At 47.0% G+C, this 20,087-nt stretch overlaps 1 protein-coding gene across 1 annotated transcript in view; it reads left to right on the forward strand.

Moving 5' to 3' along the window:
• Positions 1–12,815: 12,815 nt before the first annotated feature.
• SETD7 (SET domain containing 7, histone lysine methyltransferase) overlaps positions 12,816–20,087 on the forward strand; it is a 40,532-nt gene continuing 33,260 nt past the window's right edge. The window contains exon 1 of the mRNA XM_036241424.1: positions 12,816–13,124. Coding sequence (XP_036097317.1) covers positions 13,085–13,124 — 40 coding nt within the window. The 5' untranslated portion in view covers positions 12,816–13,084. The remainder of the gene's footprint in view (positions 13,125–20,087) is intronic.

Raw genomic sequence — 20,087 nt, forward strand, 5'->3', positions numbered from 1 at the left:
ACGATCTCATGTAATCCTCTCAATAACCCAATGAAGTGGGATTATCATTCCATTTTTATTTTATTGTCCTCCCTCATTTTAGAAAATGGTCGGGCATGACTGAGTAAGATTAAGAAATTTGCTGAAGAGCCCTGGCTGGTTTGGCTCAGCGGTTGGAGTGTCAGCCTGCGGACTAGAGAGTCCCGGGTTTGGTTCCTGCTGGGGGCACGTACAAAGAAGGAAGGAAGGAAGGAAGGAAGGAAGGAAGGAAGGGAAGGAAGGAGGGAGGGAAGGAAGAGAAGAAGAGAAAGAAAGAAAGAAAGAAAGAAAGAAAGAAAGAAAGAAAGAAAGAAAGAAGAAGAAGAAGAAGGAAGAAAGTTGCTGAAGATCAGACAGCTAGAAAGGGGTGGGACATGGACTTGATCTCAGGATATCTGACCCCAAAGCCTTCCTTCCTCATTATGCTGCTGACACTCTAGAGCAGGCTCCTTGGAAGAACTAAACCCAGTAAGAAAACCTAGGCAAGTCCTCAACCACTGAGGCCAAGGATTATGGCCTAGTCGCATTATTTTGTTTAACGTAACATTGCAGGTCAGATTTAATAGGTACATACCAAACTACATTAAATGTAAAATGGTTTCAAATTAAGTCATCTGAGATGATCCAGCCCTTGCTTCTAGCAGTATAAAGTGATCAGTAATTAAGTCTATATTTTTAAAATAAAGATGATAAAAACAGTAAGGTAAGAAGTTGAAAAAACTGAGCCGCTTCAAAGAGAGAGGGGACTTGCCCAGAGGAGTCCGGATAGTCTTCATCTTACCCTTCACCCAGCAGGCTCTGCCTCCTTTACCAGCAAACACGTATGTGATGCAGCCCACATGTGCCTATTCACAAAGGGATGACATATGTTAAGGTGATTGTTATTTTTCCAATGAGATTTTTTTCCCCTCCTGAATTAGTTCAGGGGAATATATAATCTGTTAGGGTTGTAGATGAAAGAGTTAAATGTCTGAAGTATTTAATATATAAATTTGGCCCTGGCTGGTTTGGCTCAGCGGTTAGAGCATCGGTCTGAGGACCAGTGAGTTGCAGGTTTGATTCTGGTCAAGGGCACGTATCTGGGTTGTGATTCGTCCCCGGCTCTGGTCGGGATTGTACGGGAGGCAACCAATCGATGTTTCTTTCTCATGTCAATCTTTCTCTTTCTCTCTCTCTCTCTCCCTCCCTCCCATTCTATCTGAAGATAAATAAAAAAATATCCTCGGGTGAGGATTTTAAAGTGTATATATATATTAATTTAGTTTATATATATTTAAATCACACGTTCTATAAAATAATATCTCAATTAATAAATGTTGCTATTTTCAATCTCACATGCCGTGAAACAAATTTATTCAAACTCCTCACAAACATCTTCACCATTAATGTCTTTATCATCACTATTGCTCTTTCTTCTCCTGCCTAAGCACTTAAAATCCCACATAATGCACTATTTTTTGAAATGTTAACTCCTTTGTATTTTTCTTCTAAATGTAGGTCATCACTGCTACAGGTATAACTACTGTACTGCTTTTCGGATCTTTAAGAGTTCATTTACAGGGAGAGCTTAATTGTGAGGTTCTCTTTCTGGGAATAGTAACTAAGCAATTGTGTGTGAAGTTTCTTTGCATCCTTCTTTACCAGTTCTACCAGGAGATCAGCTCTGTAAGCTTCCAAAGTCAGGGTTGACTGGAGTTGCTTCAGATTAATGGGCCTTTCCCCAATAGAACACTTTTTATTCAAAATAACACAAGAAATTTTAGAAGAACTCCTCTCTGTTTTGTGAGGCCTGATTTTTAGTCAGGAAAAGCTTTGGTCTCAAGGTAGCAGCCCAAAGATCAGATATGGAGAAAAAAAATGCCCGAGGTTACCTCGTGGTAATTTCAGTGATGGAATGATGATTTTCAATGAAACTAAAACTAAACCATTTATTTATTTATTTATTTATTTATTTATTTATTTATTTATTTATTTATGTACGTATGTATGTATGTACGTATGTATGTATGTATTGAGTTGTATTGTCCTGCTGATACCTAGATTACCAAGCAGAAATTCCCCGGGAAAGCTCCTGAGCGATCCGATTGGCACGTTCTTGGATCCTGGTTGTGGGGAAAAGCTCTCACGTGGATCCTAACCTACAATTCAGTGGGTGGAGGCCTTGGCCTCATCCCCACCAGCCCTCTGTGCAGGCGGATAGGAAAGTGCTCAGACGGGCTCAGACCTGCGCTGCCCAGGGTGCCCTGAGGAGGCGTGGCTTTTGTCTGCAGCCTCAGCCAATCAGACGCAGGGTCGAGGTGCGGCTATGACAGCTGGGCTTCCACCCTGTTCTGAAATCTTCCCCCAGGTTCTACGCCTGGCCCCGTGACTCGTCCTTTGTTGTAAGCTGCTTTTCCTCAAACACTCGTTTTCAAGGTAAAATTTTACATGTATTTCTTACTCATTCTCCCTGTTTTGTTTCCTAGAATTTCAACATTTTTTTTTTCCTACGGAGCACGGTGTATTAAGCAGGCTTTTGGGGACTGGGCTGGGGACATTGCTTGCACTGAAAACACATTCTGCGTTGGGAACACACATAAGAGTCAAAGCCTGTAAGTGTCCTCTTCAACGGGGGCAGCCTTGTGTTCAGGCCTCAGTCTGGGATGGAAAGCTATAAATCTGGCCCCGTGTGGGGGATCCTGAGAAACCGACCTTTCTGGTTTTGTTTCATCGTCCTCTTTCTAACTGGGAGGGGGGCATAGAATAGTGGTATGATTGCCTTCTTCCCATCAAAAGCACCAGCCCTGAGAGAGGTAGTAAGGAAGTGGCTAACCTGTTCGTTCACTTGACAAAGATAAGCTACTTGATTAATTGAATTGTCCAAAAACCACATATTGAGCACCTATAATGTACTGGACACTGTTTTAGGTGCCCCAGTGAGAACTCTGACAAATAAACAAGGGCTGTGGGGAGATGGACACTAGGTAACAGAATAAAACAAACGGCCAGAACGTGCCAAGCAGTGACAGATGCTGTGATGAAAATAAACCAGGAGGAGCGTGCCTGGGAAGGGACTTCCGCTGAATGGCCAGAGAAGGCCTCCCTGAGGAGGGACTTTTACACTAAGGCCAAACCCAGCTTTGGGACAAATAGGGAAGAGGATTCCAGGAAAGGGGGAAAGTGAGTGCAAAGGCCCTGCGGTAGGATAGAACTTGATTGTATTCTAGGAACAAAAGTGTCCTGTGGCTGGGGGTAGCAACTGAGAAGAAGGGAGGGTAACCGGAGGGTTACTTAGAGTGGGGAGGGACCAGATCCTGCAGGGCCTTGCCTCCAGGGTGAATTGTTTAGCTGCAATCCTAAATGCAAGGACAACACTGGAAGGCTTTAAGCAAGGCAATGGCTTCTGGATCTGACTTGAAAGACCAGAGAAGGCAAGAGTGGAAGCAGAAGCATTAATGAATGTGATGACAGTCGGGGAGGTGGTGGCCACCAGGTTCTGCATACTTACCACGTGCCTGGAACTCTTTGAAGTGCTTTACTGCATTACATCGATCAATCCTCACAACCACTCTGTGGAGTGGAGAGCATTAGAATTTCCATACTGCACATGAAGGAAGTAAAGCCTGGAAAAGTAAAGAAACTTGCCTCCCGCTGGTAGTTTTGTTTTTTTTTTTTTTTAGTAACCTTTTATAATTATATAAGTTAATAATAGTTATTATAAGAAAACTTTTTTAAATGGACAACAACAAAAATTAAATCACTTGAGATCATCATATCACTCTGTTAACATTTTGGTTATATTTTCTCAGATGCAAATGTATTAATGACTATTCTCAGAAGCATATGACTTACTTCTAGTATATGTGACATAATTCCCAAATTACAGATATTTACATTTTTATTACTAATTTTAAGAATACTGTTTACAAATTCATCTTGAATGAAAGTATGAAAAATGTTAAATTGTAATACATAAAACCAAGTATATTGGATAGTGAACTTATATGAAATACTAATTAAGAATGGAGTTAATGGCCCTGGCCAGTTTGGCTCAGCGGTTGAGCGTCAGCCTGCGGACCAAAGAGTCCTGGGTTCAGTTTCCGCTAGGGGCACGTACCACAAAAAAAAAGAATAGAGTTAATTGATAAATTATTATGTATCCGGTAAACCCAGTTTGCCTATGAATATATATTTTTAGAAAGTGTCTGGAAGGGTATATACCATAGTATTTACAGAGGTTAGTGTCGGTTGTTAGGATTTCACGTGAGTTTTACTTTCTTCTTTTTATATTCTATCTTTCTAATATTTCCACAATGAGTGTTTTCTTTTAAAAGTAACAAAGTAAGTGGTAGCGTAAAATTACAGATTAAGACTGGGTTTTTCTTAATTTAATGTTCTCCAAAAAGACAGAACTTCCAACTTCCTAACCTCTTCCATACCCACAGCTCAAAAGTCATCAGTCAGACACAAATTCTTCCAAGATGGCCATACTCAGCCACCTGCTCTGGTGGGCATGTTTGGGTGAGTCCCTCATGCAGAGGTCACCCCCTGGCACCAAGCCTGCATGCACCCAGCACGGTGCTGGGCACATGAAGGCCAACACAGCAGCAGCAAACCTCAGCCCCCACAGCCAGAAAAAGAAACTGAGCACCTTGGGCTCAAGCAGTAAGTCATGTCAAATAAGGGAGGGCCGCTTGGGACACCTCCATAGAAGCATACCTCCACAGATAAATTCAAAGCTCTCTGCCATTTGCGGTGCTCTGGTGGTTTTGTCCCCCTCAAATCCAGCTTGTATGGCACCATGAAGTTTGATGTAGAGCTTCCTTAGAAACGTTTCCTTTACCCAGCCATCTTCTAGAATTCTCTACCATTGTTCTTTTATTTCCCTTTCCTCTGTATTTGCCCTCCCCCCCACACCCCTCCACCCACGGTTTGAACAGCTATCGCTCCAATCCCACTACTATTAGTTATGTGACCTCAGACAAGTTATTTAAACTCAGAGTCTCAGGTTCCCTCATCTGTAAATGGAAATACTATTCTGTAAGCTAGTTTTCGGGATTAAAGGAAATCACATGGACCAAGCTCCTGGGATACAGTAGACTGTCTCTAAATGCCATTCTCATCTCCCTCCTCTCCTGCCTTCTCACCCACCTTTCCTAATGCTGCAACCTTTAATACAGTTCCTCATGTCGTGGTGACCCCCAACCATAAAATTGTTTTTGTTGCTACTTCATAACTGTAATTTTGCTACTGTTATGTCTTAGGTAACCCCTGTGAAAGGGTCGTTCGACCCCCAAAGGGGTCGCGACCCACAGGTTGAGAACCACTGTAAGGATCTCATTACTCTGCATGATGGGTGAAGTCCCAATAGGCCTTGATCTGAGCCCCATTCAGCCATGTCTTTGTTGTGGGATCCTGGGCAAGTCTTTAAACCATCATGGTCTTGGGGGTTACTATGAGATACAAATGAGATCATAGATACCAAATTACTTTCTATTTAAGATAAAATTCTCAAATATTAGAAGAGTATAGCAACAAGAAGAATAAGCCCTTGGATGAAAGTGAACCTAGCCCAGCCAGTGTAGCTCAGTGGATTGAGCATCATCCCATGGACTGAAAGGTCCCAGTTCGATTCCTGGTCAGGGCACATACCCAGGTTTCTGGCTCAATCCCCAGTGGGGGGTGGGCAGGAGGCAGCCAATCAATGTGTCTCTCTCGAATCAATGTTTCTATCTCTCGCTCCCTTCTCTCTCTCTAAAATATCAATAGAAACATATTTTATAAAAAAAAGAAAATGAACCTATAAATAAGATAAATCCACTATATAACCCAAAAGTGTTCAATGGATATTTTCAGAGGAACTATTTTGAAATAGGAAAATTAATTGCAAAATGCCCAAATCTAATGCAAGATTGATGGGAGAGGAAAGAAAATGTACCTGCCCTTCTCTCTTATCTCACATATAACTGAGAATGAACCTTGCCTGCTTTAAATCACCACCTTTTGGCACACCCGAATGTGTAGAAAGTGGCCCAGCAGGCCAGTCCCGAGGAGAGCACAGGTAATGTGGATAAGGTGACCTGCCTTCCTAGCTAATCAATAGCAAGGCTGCCCCCTCTGATGGGGACCTCATGCTCATCCCAGGCTTAAGGCATTGCCCAGATGCAAGGTTGGGAAGAGATGCTTGGGGCTTACAGAAGACCTGCCCTGCCCTGGCCTGTCTGGCTCAACGGTTAGAGTGTCGGCCCGTGGACCAATGAGTCATGGGTTCAATTCCAGTCAAGGACACGAACCTCAGTTGCGGTTTATCCCTGGCCCTGGTCGGGGTCATGCAGGAGGCAGCCAGTCGATGTGTCTCTCTCACATCCATGTTTCTTTCTCTCTCCTTCTCTCCCACTCTATCTGTAAATAAATAGAAAGAAAGAAAGAAAAAAAAAAGACCTGCCCTCCCAGGAAAGCTGCTCAGCCTGCATTGTTCTCCAGGGAGACAGCAGCAGGCTTGCCATCATTTGAACTGGGCTCTTTAAATTTGGGTAAAAGATACTTCAAAAGGTTGGCCACAGCATTTCCCAGGAATTGATCCGTGGATTCAGCATAGATCAACAGGACCTTAGATGGCCTGAAATGACACTTCACATTCAAAAAGACTGCAAGGCAGATTCAGAGCAAAGTACACCCCAGGAAGGGATGACTTAACATCAGTTCCTCCAAGTGTGAGCAGCCTATGGGGCAAAAGTGTCATTTCAGTGCCAGTGGTCCCAGAAACACTTCGTCACCTGTCTTTGTTTGTGACTTGAGTTAACAGGGCCATGTACATATTTGTATTCCTGGATATTGAGTTCAAAATCAGAGTCCTGTTTGGATACTTTGCTCTCCATCTGTGTTATAGTAGATGGTACCTGCACCCTTAAGGTGAAATTTCATAGCCTAAGTCATCATAGCAAAAGGCCCAATACCCTTGAGCTGGGTACCCAGGAAAAGAGGGACAACTCTGTAACAGCACAGGACATCCAGACCTTAATGAACCCAATCTCTCTATCCGGTGATCGTGACAGCCTGAGGCAGGTTAGGACACTGGTGGTGGCCCATGAAGCAAAAATGAGGTGCTTCTCCAAGAAATTGGGTGCAGGATGCCCTCAGAAAGTTACACCAGCAAAATGTGCTCACATGATGGATTTGACTAGAATTCAGTGAGACTAAACCAAGACAGTGACTGAATTTATGACTGAAGAATTTGGAGCTACCCCCAATTCCCATCAAAGTGACTTAACTGTTATATCAGGAAGGTAGAAACAGAATGTGATTATGACTTTTAAAGTGTAAATCTGCCTAGTTGGTTATATAGGATACTGGGTGGAGAAACCAGTTTGAAGAGACTAGAACATGTAAAAAAAAAAAGAAGAAGAAGAAGAAGAAGCCCAAAGTCTCAGAAGCAAACAGGGCTGACTAAGCAGGGAGGGGGAGGTGGGCAGCCTCATTCTTTCAAGACATTGTACCAGGAGTACTTCTCTTGTGTCCCACACAACTAATGTCATTTATTCTAACTCCAGGCTAACTAAGCAAGCATCTGGATGGAATCTGTCTTCTTGAGGACATTTATCTACAAAGGGAGACCATGCTTGCCATGACAACATCTGGTCTGTCAGTCATAATTTATATATGTACATCAATCGCTGGGGTCTGGTTAATGTGAGTCCACTTGAAGGTCGAGATCTAGGCCTTGATGAATGTTGTGACATTTCTGGTAAATAAATCAGCTGGAAATACACTTTCATTCACTCTGTGTACAGAAATGTCTAAAGAATACACAGTATACACACCCTCTGCAATGTTAGCATTTGCATATGATAGATTATAGGACCCCATAATCTTAATTATAACCCAGTAAAATAATTTTTTGAAAAGAATACTTAAGAAAACATTTGATTTTGATGGTGGTTATATTTTTCAAATTTCTGCATGCTATTTATTTTTCTAAAGTAATTTATAAAGCAGTTGCCTCTTTAAAAATTGTTTCCAATTGTTCACTTATTTCTTTTTTCCCAAATTACATCTCTCAGCAGTTTCATCAGATCCCAGCCTGGCAAGGGTTTTTATATCTCATAATGCCAAGACCAAAAGAACCAGGCACACTTCAGAGGAAGAATAAGTGTCCGGAGTGGACCCAAACAGCGAGATCTGCATCTTTCTTTCCTCCATTCCCCAAAAGATCTAAATTTAGTTTACTGGCTAGACTGCAATGACATTAACATGTTGCAAGAACAAAAATCAAGCAAAAGAGAGAAAAAGAAGCTCAGTATGGCATGAGGTATTTTAATACCATGGTAACTATGATGTCCTCTCTATTATTTCATTCACTTCCTCAGGTCAGGTTTTTCTTCCCTTTCTCTCCTGCACTTTTTGTTGTTGTAATCAAATCAGGTCACCCTGAATTCCTGAGTCCTCTTCACGGCAGGCAGGCATGTCTATTTGCAGTGGAATGTATTTTCTCCATTTCTTCCTTTGCTCCCAGACCTTTATTTGGTGCCCTTGATGTTCCAGGTTGCTCTTTGCTGAGCGCAAGCTATAAAGGCTTCCCTTCCATTCACACCTCCCCCACAGCCTGCTCCTTGCTGCTCCTCTCCCTGGCCCCTCCCTCCAGCCTCTGCAGTTGTCACAAACACAGTTAGCCACTTGACGTGTGACTCAGTGCTTCAGAATCCAAGGACCTTGGTTCTTCTGAAAGGCCACGCCTCTCTTCCTGGAGGAAGATAAAGGTCCCTCCCTTGTGCCTGGATCTCTGTGCCATTCAGTTGAAATGACTCTGGGACTTGAATATGGCATCTTCTCCTCCCCTTTTTCTGTGACTGTCCCTGGGACTCTCCGTGCTCTATTTAGCTTTTCTGCAGGAAGGGTGGACAGAGGTTTGCATTTTGAATGTTTGTAGCCCAACCTGCTCACTTCCAGATGGGAAAACTAAGGTCCAGAGTGCTTCTTTGACCAGTTGTATGGCGAATTCTTGGAGGAACCAAAACAAATAGGGTGTAGACTCAAGCAAACTGCCTAATATGGTGGGGAAAAAATCTTGTTAAGGTGTGAGCAGTGCCAAACTGAGCTTTGATGATTATTTTAGAGTTCCCTCACTCATTCTGTCCTTGTCTGCCTGCCAGCAGTGTAAACAAACAAAGCAGAACAGAGACACCAGCCACAGATCCTCAGGACACCTGGAGAAGCTCCTGCCTCCCAGGTGCATGAGACCCAGAAGACTGCTGGGCCCCTCCAGCCTCTATCAGAGGGTGCGATGAGGGGTTGGGGACAGCACACCAGTGAATTTCTCTTGAGTTCTACATCCATGAGGTTTTTCCCAATTTGTCAGTGTGCATATTAGTGAATTGACAATTATTTCCCCTAAATGTAGAGAGATGTATAAAATCCAAGTGGCCTATAAAAATGCATTTATTGCCCTGGCCAGTTTGGAGCGGTTAGAGCGTCGGCCTGTGGTCCAGAGAGACCCGGGTTCAGTTCCCTCTAAGGGCACGTACCTCGGTTGCAGTTTGTCCCCAGCCCTGATTGATCGTGTGGGTGGCAGCCACTCGATGTGTCCCTTTCACATCGATGTTTCTCTCTCTCTCTCTCTCTTCCTCTCTCTCCCTCCCACTCTGTCTGAACAAAAAATGAAAAAATGTCCTCGAGTGAGGATAACAAAAAAAGCATTTATTGCAAAAACCATTATATCATTCTTCTAAGTAAGCCCCAGCCTCCTCTGGGGAATGACACGGGTAGTAAAATGAATAAGACAACTCAGTATTTTGACTGTTTGCTGCAGTGGAAGAGGAACTTATGTTTCTATAGATGCCTGAAGCGAGGACTATATCCTTGGATCCAAAGAAGCAAACCACGGCAGCTTAGAAAAGCCACTCCTTGGTGTGATCATGGAAACAAGTCCCACTGGGTGGCCTGGCTGTGCAGTCCCAGTCCTCCCAGAGAGGCTGGTTCTGGTGCATTGACCTGCTGAGTGAGGAGCCGAGCCGTGCAGCAGCTGCAGCCGCCCACTGTGATTAAGAGCTTTATTGATTTTCTAGCCCATGACCACGTTGGTGGGGACAGAGCATGACAGAGGAGAATGGCGGGAAGCCAAGTGGAAAGGGTTTATGAAATGAGCTCTCAATGAAGAAAACTGGGGAAGAATGCGATGGAGGCAGATTTGGGACCAGTGGACATGGGAAAGTGGAACAGCTCAAAAAACACTCTTCTGACTTGAGCTAAAACAAAGCGCCTTGCCAACACACAGGCAGAGCCTCCTGTCTGAGCACGACTCAGAGCTGTTCATACGAAACAACATTCTCTGCAGCATCACCACTGATGGTGCTTAACCTTCATTCTGTACCAGGCACTGTGTTGGGTTCTGCGGCTTTAGTTAAGAATCAGCCCATCTAAAGAAAGGGATTGAAAACATACCCAAAATGATTGGTAAAAATGCAAATGTGTCCTAAGAGAGTCATAAACACAGTTTTTGGGCCCAGAGCCAGCAGGAATGGTGGCCAAAGGAGGGCAGGCCTGGGTCCTAGCTGCTGCCTCACGTGCAAGTCTGAGGAAGGCTCTCAGGGAGCTCTGAAGAATGCCCACCCCTTACAGGTCCGGAGGAGGCCTGCTTCAGGGCCGTGGGCCGTGTGCAGGGGGTATTCTCCAGGTAGCAGGTGGAAATGAAGCCCTTGAGTGTGGCTGTGCAGTGCAGGCTGGGAATCCTTATGGGACTAGCTAGCATCTTCCTCTGAACCCAAAGACAGGAGGACACTAGTGACATGATTCCTGCTCCACCCTCCCACCCCCCAGTGAACTTGTGTTTCTGGTTCACCTATGTGATTTGAGGGGAGAGTTCTTCCAACTACATTGCCCCTGCCTCAGTTCCTTTTTAGTAAAGGCATCAATTATTTCTGCTTGCTTTTAAGTGTTCAAAAAATGTCTTTCTTCCCCCTGAAAATAAACTGGAAATGGGAAGGAGATGAGTGTCTGGTGTGTTTTTGTATGTCAGTGTAATATATAAAGTAGGGAATGATATGTTTAAAAGGGGGAATAAGGAAAAAATGTCAATATAACTCAAAATCAGTGAATCACCAAGCTCAGTACATGATGACTTTTTAAAAAATCCAAAATGAAACCCTCTTTCTGTGGTTCCTATTTGAAGATGGTGCAACCTGACTGAGCAGCTCAGCCAGCTCCCACCTGAGCCATCGCTCCTCTGCCTGGCGCGGCAGGACTTGAAGGAGGCTCAGCTTAAGCCGGAAGAGTTCGGAGAGGTATAGACTACTAAACTAGGGGACCTCAGAGTGTTCTCACCTAGGCTCAGGCCAGAGGACCTCGACGTGGTCTAAGCTAAGCTGAAAGCGACCCCAGTGTAGCTGGAGCCTCTTATCCCCTGGGGAGGAATTCGGGAGGCAGGGGTGGTGAGAAGCACCATAACCCAAGTCTCCTAACTCCCGATCCAGGGCCCTTCCCTGTCTTTCTAAAACAGTCCAAAGGAGTTGAAATTCCTGGCAGTCTATGGAACAAATGTCCCTAACATTGTTCTTTTTCATAGAGGAAAACTGAATTTAAGGAGAAACTCAAAATACTCGATAAAAATACCTGGCATTTAAGTACAGAGCCAAAAAGCAAGACGTGGTCCCCCATGTGCAGAAAGTACTTTGAAGTCTTCAAAGGCTCCTTGGTTGTTCAGAACACAAAATGGAACAACTTTCATTGCTCTCGCCTGCCCCTCCCCTGTGCAGTAGCTGTTCTTGGCAGATGCCCAGAGCGGCACCCGGTAATTCCACGGTACACTGTGTACATTTACATCTATTTAACCAGCTATTTACAGCAGCCCTTTATGCCACCTGTAAGAGACAATGCCACAATGAAGCTAAGTGGCTGGGCCGGGAACCTGGTGCCCTGTGATTTTCTCCACTTGAAGAGCCCGAATCTGTGGAGTGGTTGGCACTTGGAGAACAGGGTGACAGCTGGGGACATCACCCGTCCAGGGAGGGAGGCGCAAGAACAAGGCGCGCCAGACAGAGGGTCCTTGCTCGTCGGCTCCTTTTCCACTACCGCCCAGCGAGGAGGAAACAGCGGGCCTTCCGTGCAGCCAGTTTCCTGCCTGATACAGTGATCAGCCGTTAGGACTCGCTGGATTTCTGAATCACAGAGACGCCTGGCGTCCCCAGGAGGGCGGGGACTGGGCGCGCTGGGGTGGGAGCCGCAGCCCCGCTGCATCGGGGCTGGATGTCACCCCCCGGAGTCTGGGAACCTGCTCTCTGATGTGATGCGGCGACACGGGAACACCTGCGCTCCAGTGCGTGCTGCACTCGTGCAGCTCCGGGTGGCAAACGGGGTGAAGTGGGGACGTGGGCGAGAGGAAGTCGAGGCGCCCGAGTGTTGGAAACGCTGCCTTAGCGTCCCCAGCTCTTTGGAGACTGTCGGGGGGCGGGGCTGGCAGACACAGCCCAGCAAACTTCCAAGTGTCCCCGCACTGCTGGGGGTCGGGAGTGCGGAGCCCCCCGAGGGCGGGTACCCGGCGGTCCCGAGTGTCCGCGAGACCCCCTCGACGCCCAGGACCATGTGGCGCGCTCGGAGCGCACAGAGACGCCGCGAGCCAAGGAGCAACCCCGATGGCCCGGGGGCTGGTTGGCCAGGGTGCAGAGGCTGCGCGGACCCGGAGCGCCTTTCGTTTTAAGAAGCCTTACTTCTGGGAAGGGACAGGGAACTGTCAATCAGCGAGGGAGGGAGCGCACCGGCGCCGGGTGATGTCAGCGGATCAGCTGCTCGCTAACAAAGAGGGGTTATTACAGGAGAAAGTTGCGGCGGCGGCGGCCACGGCGGCACCCCGGAGCCTCGGAGGCGAGGGGCAAGTGGGCGAAGGGGGGAGGGACGGCTGCGGCAGCAGCAGCTGAAGGCCAAGGAATCGAAAGGGCTGTAGGGGGAGGCAGTGCGAGCCAGCCCCGACTGCTCCTCCTCTTCCTCCTCCTCCTCCAAACTCGCAGGGTTCAGCCCCAGCGCTCGCCCAGCCGCCGGAGCACCCGGAGGGACGGGAGGCAGCCGCGCGGCCCGGAGCTGGGCAGGGTCCCCAGCCGCCATGGATAGCGACGACGAGATGGTGGAGGAGGCGGTGGAAGGTACAAGCATTTCTCTGGGGCCGGGGGAGGAGGCGCCGGGGCTCGGAACGCGGAAGGAGTGGCGGGTGACCCGCGCGGCGCCGGGCCCCACGGCCGCCACTGTCCCCTACGTGGGTGGCCCCCTGCCGGGCTCAGCCAGGGGCCGAACAACCGCCGCCACGCCGCCGGGAGCGCGCACTGCGCGGTGGGGCGCAGGCCGGGAGCCGGGTTCTGCCGGGCCGGGGCTCCCGGGAGAGCACGGCTGCTCCATCCCGCCGGCCACAGCCCGCATCCTACCCTTGGAGTTGCGAGCCCTGCTCCGCACCCCGGCCTTCCCCCTTTCGGGGATGGAAGGTGGGGGTGCGCGAGAGGACAGCCCTCCGGGACCCGCGGTCTCCGCGGAGCAATGCCCCCTCCCGGTTTGGCGACCCCGAGCCCCTCTCCAGCCGCCAGCCCTTTCCAGCCGCTCGCCGCTGCGAGCCGCGGGGATCGCGACCGCGTCCGGGTGGGTCCCCGGCGCCGCGCACGGGGCCGAACCTGGCACGTGGCAGCCGCGACCGGGCTGGTTGCTCTTCCGAAAAGATGAAATCATTGTAAGGCAAAGGACGACGCTCCCGACCCGAGGCTTGAACGCGCGCCGACCGGGAAGCGGGTGGCCCTCCCCTTACTGTCCCCGAGCGAACTCAGTCACACCGCCCCCTCCCCCTTCCTGCTTCCGAGCCGGGCTCCGCCGCCACGCGGTGCAGGCGCGCCGCAAGCCGGACCGCAATTGCTGGGTGACACTTAACTTTCTGAATTCCTCGCAGTTGGCTATGGGTGATATCACCGCCTTGGTGTCGTATTTCTCCGCCCCTTCTCTCCTTGCGCCCCTCCTCCGACTTTTCTCGCCACTTTGTTTTGCCGAGTTTCTCCACCTTTTTTTTTTTTTTGCTAGTTCTAAAAAGCGAGGTGGGGATGTTATACAGTCTCGTTGTTTGTGTCATGAGATGTTATGATTTTGTAACAGTGAATAGTGGAAAATACTCTTTGGCGTATCTGTTTATTTGGTTCTACCCAACCAGTGTGCCCCGATGTTTTGTAATGTGTGGTATTATTCCAGAATATATATGCTTATTTTTGAATAGTTTTAATTAATCCATATGCAATACACTTATTTGTCAAAACTTAGAACCCAGAATATTTAAAACTAAGCATCTAAGTACATAATTTTTTGTTTTGGGTTGAATTTGGTTTCTATTCCATTTGTATAAACAAGTTTTCATAAATAGTAAAGAAAAACAAAGTGGCAAAACCGTACAAAATGCATAAAGATACATAGTTATTGCTGCTCGGGGAGAAGAACTCTGTTTTTATGTTTTCATGAAACATAATTGACTCCTTTTGCAGTGCTCTGGAGGTCTTAGGATGAAATTAAGTAGAATAATATTTCTGAATTCTCTAAAAGGTATCGATTATAATGTAACTATTAAAACATATTTCTTTACCAGCTTCAAAGTGTGTCTGTTGCTGTTTCAATTTTGCAGCGTTGTGAACTCACAGATCCCTCTCTCTGATAAGTAAAGCCTATGTTGGTGCTTATTGAGGCCCAAAGACATTGAGTCCATCCATTGGAAGCCTTCTTACAATTGAAGTTGGCTTGTGCCCTTCTGTTATGAAAGATAAACTAAAAAATGCTCTTCTCAAATTGTCAGGGCTTGCTCTCATTCTTCAAAGTTTACTTTTACTTGCACTTTAAAATTTTAATGCAAACCCTTGATCATGGGCAGTGCTCCCCAGATCAAACTGCTTTCTCCTTTGAAGCTGTCTAGAAATGTAAGTCCATGGTCCCCAGGCTCTTTGCAGAGTTGTGAACAAGCAACTTTAGAAATATATCAATGTTGTCTTTGAGCTTGTCCAATTCGTAGAAACTGAGAAAGTTCTTCTTTTTTTTTTAATCCTCACCCGAGACATTTTTCCATCTTTTGTTCAGGTGGAGTGGGAGGGAGAGAGAGGAACAGAGAGAGACAGAAACATCGACGTGAAAGGGACACATCTAGTGGCTGCCACCCGCATGACCAACCAGGGCCAGGGACAAACGCAACCAAGGCACGTGCCCTTAGCCGGAACTGAACCCCGGTCTCTCTGGACCACAGGCTGACGTTCTAACCGCTGAGCCAAAACGGCCAGGGCAAACTGAGGAAGTTCTTTATATAAACAAGGAAAGTTCTGTTTTATAGGGTAACCATTTACATTACTGTCCAAAATCAGAATATGCTTGAGAATGGTAGGGGTCACTATTTACGCTGGTAAACAAAAACAAACTTATAGATATAGAGAACAGATTAGTGGTCGGGGGTGGGTGGCGGGTGAAAGGGGTGAAGGGGGTCAATTGTATGGTGATGGATAGTAATTAGACTTTTGGGGGGTGATCACTCTGTAGTGCGTACAGATGAATAATAATGTTGTACACCTGAAACTTTCATATGTATATACCTAGGCTGGGACAATTTAGGCTTCAGCCTTGAATGTTTGGAGATTACTCAGTTGTACCTAACAGTAAACAGAATAACATAGAAGTCCTTAGAGACAGCTGCGGGTCAGACTCACACAGCATCTAGAGAACTCGAGTGTACATGTAGAAAACGGCACCAGTGGGCTTTTCTCCAGCCATTCTTCGCCTTTTTAGTGCTGGCTGTAATAGTCTTCACGTAACATCTAGCACATGCAGGGGGACTGGTATAAAGCTAGTCTGAATATCTTGGTGTTCAAGTACCAACCAACTTACCTTTCTCCATAAACAAAGCTTCTGTGTTCAGTAGTTTCACTGTTCTTAGCTATAATTATAATTATATTAATTGTTATTGCTATAATTGTTTAGTTCTTATTCTGTGCAGGTTCTGTGCTGAATGTTTCACATACATTATCCATTCAGTTTTACGAGGCGGGTACTAATGTTAACCAGATTTTACAGAGGAGGAAACTGAGGCATAGAGAAGTTAAGAACGAATCTAAGTACACTCAGTGGGGTGGGAGACAGGCTTGGAATCTCTCTCCACTGTACCCAATTATCTCTCTATTTTTTTCTTATTTTTGACTTTTTTTTTTTCTTTTTGGTACGTGCCCCTAGCGGGAACTGAACCTGGGACTCTCTGTTCCGCAGGCTAATGCTCCAACCACCGAGCCAAACCGGCTGGGGCTTATTTTTGACTTTTGATGAGTCATCAAATATATACAATACTTGGGAACTGAGCTTGGAAGCAACAGTTAAATATTATGTCAGTATCACTATCAGTGGTAACTCTTTAGGGTTGGTTCTGATGGGGCTGAGTGACATTCAGGGGGAAAAATGTATCTGGGAAAAGAGAATTTAACTTACAGCCTTTGCAACAGACATCCTTTTTCTTCCTCCTAAGAAATGTATTCTGGGGAACAAATTGGTCTGTTCAGGACTTGAACTGTCTTTTGTCACATCATATACGTTTCGGTTCTCTGTCACAGTGGAACTGTGGCCCTGGTGAAGTTCTGCGCTCCGAGGGGTGAATCCCTGAGGGGAGCTGGGGGGCGAGGCTGTACCGCAGACTGGCTGTGCTCCTGCGGGCGGGCAGCCCTGGGCCTCTGAGGCCTGAGACCTCCCCCCGGGCGCCTGCTGTGGATTTTTAAAAACTCTCTGAGACTCTGGTTCAGTGGGAAGTGAGGTTGAGCTTTGGAAACAGAAATATTTATTATTACCCATATATCTATGTCTTGTCCACCCACAGATAAAAAGATGAATACAATGTGGTTCCTAATATACTCTCAAATAAATATATCCGAACAGATGAATTGCTGTGGCTGCGAGGAAGTAAAAGTTACTTGCAGCTCGGGCGAGGAGCTAGGGAAAGGGTTCCCAGAAGAGGTGGTGTGGAGTCGAGTCCAGCTGAGTGGGGACTTCGTTAGGAAAGACACAGAGGGGTGGAGTTATGCAGGCACATTCAGAGACGAGACACTGGTTCTGCTAAACACAGGGCCCAGGAGAGGAGTGGAGAGTAAGACAGAACACAGCAGCGGTGTCTCAGGCTAAGGACGTGGACTGTGCTGGAAGCCACGGGAGCCGTGGGGCTCTCTCGAGCTGGGAGTGCCAGGACCAGAGCCCCGCTCCGGGAATGAAAAGGCTCCTTGCAGTAGTCCCAGTGTGCACTGGTGAGGGCAGAAGAAACGGGAAGGCCTGGAAACATACAGCAGAAGAAAAGGGGAGAGCAGAATCCCCAGAACTAAGGAGCGGGGATGAAAACAAGCATCTCAGTGCTGCACTACCCCAGCCCCTCAAAATATCAAGAATATATTTAAAAAAAATTTTTTTTCCTTTATTGATTTCTGAGAAAGAGGAAGAGAGAGGGAGAGAGAGAGAGAAACATCAATGAGAGAGAACATCGATCAGCCGCCTCCTGCATGCCCCCACTAGGGGTTTGGCCCACAACCTGGGCATGTGCCCTGACCGGGAATCAAACTAGCGACCTCTTGGTGCATGGGTTGATGCTCAACCACTGAGTCACACTGGCTGGGCTCAAGAATATTTTTTTTTATTATTATTATTTTTTTATCCTCACCCGAGGACATTTTTCCATTTTTTGTTCAGATAGAGTGGAAGGGAGAGAGAGGAAGAGAGAGAGAGAGAAACATCGACGTGAAAAGGACACATCGAGTGGCTGCCACCCGCACGACCAACCAGGGCCGGGGATAAACTGCAACCGAGGTACGGGCCCTTAGCGGAAACCGAACCCGGGACTCTCTGGACCGCAGGTCGACGCTCTAACCGCTGAGCTAAACCGGCCAGGGCTCAAGGATATTTTTAACTGTTCCTCTGACATCCCATCCTACCTGTCTCTCATAAGCCTGCTCATGCTGTGTGCTTAAGAAAAATGTGGGCTCCATGTACCAGCCCTCTCCCTTAAAATTATGACCCTCACAACTAACAGTGGAGCTCTGGTCAAGAATTACTCTCAAAAATCAAATTATGTTTGTGACAACAGTGTACATACATCAGCATGAGGGCATGTTCTTTGCACTGAGCAGAATAAGCTTGCCTTGTATTTTATTTTATTTTTTGCACCAGCAGTTCTAGTCTACAAAACCACCAGTGCAGCATGTAAGAGTCTCTTGTTCTTAGGGAAACATACACACACACACACACACACACACACACACACACACACACACACACACACGCCATTCTCAGATCTCCTGTGAGCCTGAGGCAGGAAGCCGCCTGGTGTCTGATGCGGAGGGAGCCTGCCTTGCCCAGAGGTACCATCACTGCACAGAATACAGGCAGGCCTGGCTCTCATCAGGTTAAGGGGAAAGCTCAGAGGTATCTCGAAGGGAAACATTCCCCTTTCTATCCATTCAATAGAGAGTTGTCCTTAGAACAAAGTGCAAAAGTAGACTGTCAGATGGAGACATTTTTTCTTTCTCTAACTTCCATAAATATTTGAAATCATACTGCAGATAGACCGCACAGGACTGGGACAGCATTATCAACACGGAGCCGTCACTCCAGTGAATCTGCCTTGTTGTTCGGCCTGGTGTTCAGCCTGTTTAGTGGGAACTGGCCTGGAAGGCTGTTGGCTGACTTGGCGCATTTCACAAATTGACCTCGCCCAGAGCAAGGAGGGCTAGTGTTTCTCTGTGCATCAGGTGACACTGGAAGGGATAGGAATTTGCAACCAGTATATGCTGTTGCAGGTCCTGGTGGCTCTGTGAGAACTACCTTCTCTACAAAGGCTCTTCCGTTTCTGTATCTGGGGCCAGGACACACCTACCTGTTTTCGAGGTACCTGCTTCCACCAGCAGCAGGGGAGCAAGGGTCTTCTGTGAGTTCCCCTTAGGTGGGAAGGGGCTTCCAGCATGCTGTAGCACATTCAGAGCAGCGCTGTGCTCTCTTTGCAAGTCACCGGGCATTGGCTTCCCCATCTATACGACTGGCACTTGGAAGACTGTCGTGAGGTTCAGTTTAGATGACAGGACAGCACGCAACCCAAAGCCAGACACAGAGTAATGTACACAATCTTTTTCCTTCTCTGTGTATCAGTTTTCCTGTCCATTAGATTGACTGTCACTGACAAATATGACATGATCTACTGTCCAGGTGGCACTTGAACAAGACTTGTGCCAGAGGCTTCTTAGCATTGGCTTTGAAAAGTAGAGGTGAGGGCACAGCAACCGAGTCTCTTCTCCTCCCTACATTTCTTTCTTTAGAAAGTCTCTTCCTTGTTACTGTTTGAGTTGGGCTGCTGTTTTATATTCTAGGTTCTGCAACTAGGACTCCAGGCTGTTAAACATTCAGGGTGGAAGTCTTTTTTTGTTGTTATTAATCTTCACCTAAGGATATTTTTTCCATTGATTTTTTTTTTTTTTAGAGAGAGTGGAAGGGGAGGATAGACATCCATGTGAGAGAGACACATCGATTGGTTGTGTCCCACACACACCCTGACACTCTAACCACTGGGCAACACAGTCCAGGGCCAAGGTGGAAATCTTTTTTTTTTTTTTTATCCTCACCCGAGGACATTTTTCCATTTTTTGTTCAGATAGAGCAGGAGGGAGAGAGAGGAAGAGAGAGAGAGAGAGAAACATCAGTGTGTAGGGACACATCGAGTGGCTGCCACCCACACAACCAACCAGGGCCGGGGACAAACTGCAACCGAGGTACGTGCCCTTAGCGGGAACCAAACCCGGGTCTCTCTGTACCGCAGGCCGACGCTCCAACCGCTGAGCCAAACCGGCCAGGGCCAAGGTGGAAATCTTAAACGGCATCCAGCTCCTGTTCATTGATCCAATCTCCTTCTTTTGGAAAACAACAAACAGGCCAACAAGGGGTCCTGCAAGGGCCTGACAGAGGGAGAGTTCGGAACTTTCTCACAACAAGCAACCTAACACCTTTAAAATGGCCGGGAAGTGCCAGGTGTCCAAGCACCTCCTTCTAAATACACGAGGTCCCCAGAGAAACCACCTTCGTTCAGCAGCTCC

Source organism: Molossus molossus, unplaced genomic scaffold (genome assembly GCF_014108415.1).
Source record: "Molossus molossus isolate mMolMol1 unplaced genomic scaffold, mMolMol1.p scaffold_m16_p_4, whole genome shotgun sequence".
In the NCBI taxonomy this organism is placed as follows: Eukaryota; Metazoa; Chordata; class Mammalia; order Chiroptera; family Molossidae; genus Molossus; species Molossus molossus.